Source organism: Vollenhovia emeryi, unplaced genomic scaffold, assembly GCF_000949405.1.
Source record: "Vollenhovia emeryi isolate VEMERY1.0 unplaced genomic scaffold, V.emery_V1.0 DF939220.1, whole genome shotgun sequence".
In the NCBI taxonomy this organism is placed as follows: Eukaryota; Metazoa; Arthropoda; class Insecta; order Hymenoptera; family Formicidae; genus Vollenhovia; species Vollenhovia emeryi.
The window spans coordinates 538027-543773 of NW_011967146.1; the positions used below are offsets into that span (position 1 = coordinate 538027).

Genomic DNA, 5747 nt, shown 5'->3' on the forward strand with positions numbered 1-5747 from the left:
CGTCTCTCCTACTCTCTCCTCGTCTCTCCTCGTCCTCCGCGTTCTCCTCGTCTCTCCCTGTCTCTCCGCGTCTCTCTCTGTCTCTCCGCGTCTTTCCGCGTCTCTCCGCGTCTCTCCCTGTCTCTCCCTGTCTCTCCGAGTTTCTCCGCGTCTCTCCCTGTCTCTCCGTATCTCTCCCCGTCTCTCTCTCTGTCTCTCCCTGTCTCTCCACGTCTCTCCACGTCTCTCAGTGTCTCTCAGCGTCTCTCCATGTCTCTCCCTGTATCTCCCTGTCTCTCGCTGTCTTTCCCTGTCTCCATGTCGCTTCCTGTCTCTCCCTGTCTCTTCCTGTCCCTTCCTGTCTCTCTCTTTTTCCCGTTACGTTTCTCGTCTTTTTCTACATCGTTCCTTGGCATCTCCGTTAAAAACTCGTTTTATTTGTGATGAATTGTAGATAGAGACACGATCAGCAGAGTCACAAAAGCCATATCCATCTCGTTGCCAAACAAGAAGTTTAATTTAGTTTCTAGATCGTTGTTCGCTTTTAAGCACGCCGATTCCGAACGTAACAGAAGATTGTACATAAAAAACGTGCTCGAGAATTTCCACGTAGATCAATTGGGAAGATGCTTCCTCGTAATCGTCACGATAGACGCGGCGAGTGACGTTATGGAAGTTGTAAGATACAGAATGCAATTTTTTTCGTCTAGATCTCTGAATTAGCACTCATGTTAGAGTGAGAATGAAGTAACAGTCCATAATTTACGAGGTTCCCTTGGCCACAACATTATTTCTCTAATGTAGACCTTAAAAATTATGTCAACTTCACCGTCAAATGCGAGATGCTATTTGTGAGGAATCTCGCAAATTATGGACACAACTTGTTTCTATTCTTAAGTTTAACTTCGAATTTGGTATATTTAGACGAAGTCTTTAAATATGGCCCAACCCGACAGCCAGTGGTTATACATTATCACTGATAGTGTAATACGAAACTCCACGAACATTACCAGTTTCGTCGATTTATTACCGGAAGGCAGTAACGTGGCCTTCATTTACAATGCGACGGACAGTGACACATATTGCAATGTAATTTCGTTAATTATTCTCTCTATGTGTACAGATTTTTCACTACTTAAGGTTTTAACCACTGAAATAAAATAATCAAATAAGTTTAACTATAACAAAGATAATTTCATTTATAAAAAAGTCATTCTTCGATCATTCGTTTACAATAGAAGACTTTGTATATATTTTACTCTGTTCTTTTTCTATCTCTCTTCCTCTTTCGTTATACATTTTGACAAAAGAAAATAAATTTTTTTAGGTGAGCTTAAAATGTCATATCCAGGAGTTAGTTTCGGGTTTGGCTAATGCCTTAAGGATGTCGTTGATGACCGAAATAGAATTGTACAGTCACATGAGCGACGAGGATTTCGAACTCGTCCGATTAAATAAGCTCGAAAGGCGCCAGGAAATTCTCAAAAATATCAACGTTCGTATCTCTGACATTATGTTTAATGTTATTTGGACTAGCGGTATGGAGAAACGATACCTCGCGTGAGACCGCAACTTTTTCGACAAAATGCGCATGGTTTTATTGCACATACGTAAATTAAGATAATTAAATTTCCGAGAAAAATGCTTTGATTGTATGAACAAGACATGTATGATAGAATGTATTTTGATTAAACCAGAGAGGTCTTATAATTATCACGATGGGGCTCGACATTTCTTGAGCAGAAGTTTGATAGACGTCACTACGTCTTGTTGATACAATCGAAGCACTTTTCTCAGTGTAGAAATAAAACATTAGATGTTTCATTTAAGAAACGTTTATCCTTCCTAAATATTCGCGAGGAATCGTATCTACGCCATCGAGGTCCTCCCCGACGGAAGCTTCACAGACGCTATATTTCCTGCAGATAAAGCTTATCGAGGATACTTTCGCCACGGGCGGCGTATGCGGTAAATGCCTGGTTTGGCGGTTCGCCTCGGGCATAACGTGGGGTAACTTTTTCTCTCGCGGCAAGAACGTCGCGCACCTGATCGAATCGGGAACGTGGATGCCCGTTCTAGGTGCGAACTTGACGGACGCTCTTTTCCCGCACGTAGCGCACGGTTTCCGTGGGATCAGCGTACCGGTCGCCACTTATCACGTATGTAAAGACCTCTTCGCTCCCTCCTTTCCTACCCTGCGTAATCACGCGTGTTAATTCCGTCCTTCCAGAATCCGCCGTGGCAGACGATCCAGTTGAGCAAAACCGGCGAGAAGGAGTACGACGGCCTGGTTTTCGACGTCGTGAAATATCTTGGGAGAAAATTGAACTTCACCTACACCGTGATCAGCCCGGCGAGCAATCGGACCGTCAAGTTCACTCGTAACGAGACTATAGCCGACGTGGTAAAGCTACGTAGAACAAAGTTTAGATTGCACCGAGTATTTTATCGTGACATGAACGGAGTATTTCTTCCCCCGTTATAGATAATAAGAAAACCTCTAAAGTATTTAAATTATAAATAAATTTTATCTTACGGTCTTTATACACAGTATATCCAAACTGTACCCTAGTAGCACAGGCTAAACATTGGTCCGATATTGGTTATATTAGAAATTTATTGGCTTCCAATGTAAAACCAATATCCCAGATAGCACACATAGTTCTATGTGTATTCTTCTGGAGTGCAAATAATCTTAATTTCAGAATATTCTATAAATACATATAGATTATTACAATTAGAAATCGTATATTTATAACAAAGAAGAACGTTTTTAGAATATTCGCCGAGATTGTCTTTGGAACATTCGTTCAGAATAATTTTTTATTATTCATCGAGTTTATGTATTGCACATTGTTTATTGTGTAATACACTTATTCAAAAGGCAGTGAACACTTATCTTATTCAAAAGGCAGTGAAACCTGTGATCATACCATATATAACCGACATACGCTATATTCGCTAGATTATTTTATTCACATTCGAAAAACATTTATGGTAGTGCCAGTCGAATATTCCGCGAACATAAGATAAATATATAAGAATGAGCTATGGAATATTCCAAATATTCTTGAAGAATATTCTTAAAATGTTCATAGGAGTGTCTTGTGCTATTTGGGATTGGCCACGAAATAAATGTAAATCTTGCACAATAATAATTATATAATAGTAGATTTTATAGGAAATGCATTGGCCAATATTTAGCAATATGATAGGAATATCGGTCTAATTGATACAATATTAGATCAGTATTGCTAAGTAGGCACATTAGCTAAACAAGAAGAGGCGTCTATTTTACAATATTGGACTAATGTTGGGAATATTTGATTTACATATTTCCCAACATTACGCCAATATATTGTGCTACTATGGTAGCTTATACAACCGATGCACAGCGTAAATCTAACTGCGTGGTGCTCTCTGATGAATGTGTTTCATATGTTAGGTGTTAACGTCGACAACGAGAGAAATGCCGTCGCAAATAATAGATATGATTCGGGATAAGAGGGTTCTCCTCGCGGCCTGCGCGTACACCGTAAACGATCGCGGACAGGAAGAGATCAACTTTACCTTGCCAATTTTTATACAGACGTACAGCTTTTTGACTGCGAAACCGGGTCAACTTTCGAGAGCGTTATTGTTCACCGCGCCCTTCGCCAAAGAGGTAAACTATGCAATACCCGTACGTTTCCAGCGATTAAAGTTCGTATAGAAGACAAATTATTTTCCCAGCTGGCACAAAGGTAAACGTAAGTTCATAATTTATTTTAAAGAATACCTGCAGAATTAGGAAACTGAATATCACAAGAATTCTTGAAGAAACAGCCACTTGAAGTATTCGTCAGAAGTTTATTATGGAACATGTAACTTCCCCCATCATTCTTATTATATTTTTCTATGAACTCCTAAAGAATTACAATTCAGAGAGGCAGAAAACTTGAAGAATACTTTACCGACTTACTGTGCTATCTTAGGATTTATTTCGCAAAACAAGAACTAGATAAAAGTGTGCGAGAAAAAGTGTACGAACTATTCGAGTGCGAATCGAGTCGAATCGGGCGGGATTCAAATTTGAATTTTTCAAAATAATTGTATGTGAATTAAAAATGATATTTTAACGATTTGATTCGATTTAGCTCGATTCGTTTAGGCTGGAATGAAATTTTGTCAATTGGTATTTGAAGAAGAAAATGAAATTTGATTCGATTCGTCATAAAAAAATTATTAAAACATTTTTTGTTTGCACATCTCTACACTGAAAAAAATTTCTGGTTGAATATGGACGAATCAGATAATTCCTTTAGGATTTACCAGAATTCCTTTAGGATTTACCAGAATTTCTGTAAGATTACAGGAATTCTGGTAAATCCTAAAGGAATTATCTGATTCGTCCATATTCAACCAGAAATTTTTTTCAGTGTACTATTGGGCCCGTCAATCGGCGCGCCAACAGCTTTCCCAGTTAACTCGGTTATACTTTCGATCTATTTTCACGAGCGTATACACGCATGCCTCCAAGCGGACTAATTTTCCTCGCAGACATGGGCCTGCTTGGCAGCATCCATTATTATAATGGGCCCGATCTTGTACCTGGTTCACAAGTCCAGTCCAATCAGCACGAGGACGTCGGGACTCAGGTCCTCCTGGCAGTGTGTGTGGTACGTCTACGGGGCTCTTCTTCAGCAAGGTAGTATCTGCTCGTTTCTTGAAAGCGCTACTTTTACGTACAAGATGTTCCAGACTCGCGAAACCATTCTTTTTCTTTTACGTATCCCCGTCGTTCTTATTATCGTGTTTCTTCCTCTTGTTACGAATTATTTTACTCTCCCAAATTACCAGTTTCCTGATGTTTCTCGTTGAAGAAAAGTTGTTCCGTTTTGCGTACGAAAATAAAAGAAATCGTATTTTCTTTACCGAAGAGAGATGCGAAGATGCGCACGAATGATTTTAGGAGGAATGTACCTACCCCATTCCGATAGTGCCCGTCTGCTGATCGGTGTCTGGTGGTTGGTCGTGATGGTTGTGGTTGCGACCTATTCCGGAAGCTTAGTCGCGTTCCTGACATTCCCGAATATGGACGTTGCCATCCTGACCGTGGAGGGCCTTCTCGCTTATAAAGACCGAATAACCTGGGGCTTTCCTAACGGCAGCTATCTGGAGGAGTTTCTAAAGAATGCCGACGAGGAAAAGTATCATACTCTTCTGAAGCGATCTATAATTCATAACGCGACGCAGGCACCGGAAATAATCGAACGGGTAAAGGCAGGCAAGCACGCGTTGATCGACTGGAGAAGCACGTTGAGGTAACAATATACAGAATGTGTACCCTTGAATAAAGACCTCCTCGCTGTTTAGAAATTTATTTATGAAAAATTAAAACGTAAAACTTGTAGTCAACCTGACTGGCATATTCTTTTATTTGTTTAATACAACGTTTCGACCTTATTTTTGGGGTCCTTATCAAGTTGTACTAAGTGAGTCATCGTCGTCACATAAGACAGAGTCAAATTATAAAAATATGTGTACATATGAGCACTGTGGCTGCCGGGCTTCAACTGGGCAGTTGCTCATATACAGGGTGAGTCTTTCCATATCTGACAAAATTTTTGAGAAGGTAGAACGGATCGAGATGAACGGAAAAGTCCTGTACCATTTTGCAATTTTCGTAATAGTTAACGAGTAATTAATTATTAAAAATCGTTGTCTTAGGCCGGCCTACCGCCCAATTCGAGCGCGTGGCAAGATGTGATCGTCCGGCGATCGATATT

At 40.1% G+C, this 5747-nt stretch overlaps 1 protein-coding gene across 2 annotated transcripts in view; it reads left to right on the forward strand.

Annotated features, from left to right (window-relative positions):
• The first annotated feature begins 586 nt into the window (after positions 1–586).
• The window catches only part of LOC105560828 (glutamate receptor ionotropic, delta-2-like), an 8162-nt gene continuing 3001 nt past the window's right edge, over positions 587–5747 (forward strand). The window contains exons 1-8 of one of the 2 annotated variants that reach the window (XM_012010277.1): positions 587–657; positions 904–1068; positions 1307–1474; positions 1905–2138; positions 2210–2383; positions 3425–3643; positions 4519–4666; positions 4931–5282. In XM_012010277.1, the coding sequence (XP_011865667.1) occupies positions 649–657; positions 904–1068; positions 1307–1474; positions 1905–2138; positions 2210–2383; positions 3425–3643; positions 4519–4666; positions 4931–5282 (1469 nt within the window). In that variant the 5' untranslated portion in view covers positions 587–648. Of the gene's footprint in view, positions 1069–1306; positions 1475–1904; positions 2139–2209; positions 2384–3424; positions 3644–4518; positions 4667–4930; positions 5283–5747 lie in introns of both variants that reach the window. The other variant, XM_012010276.1, reaches the window with a different exon arrangement.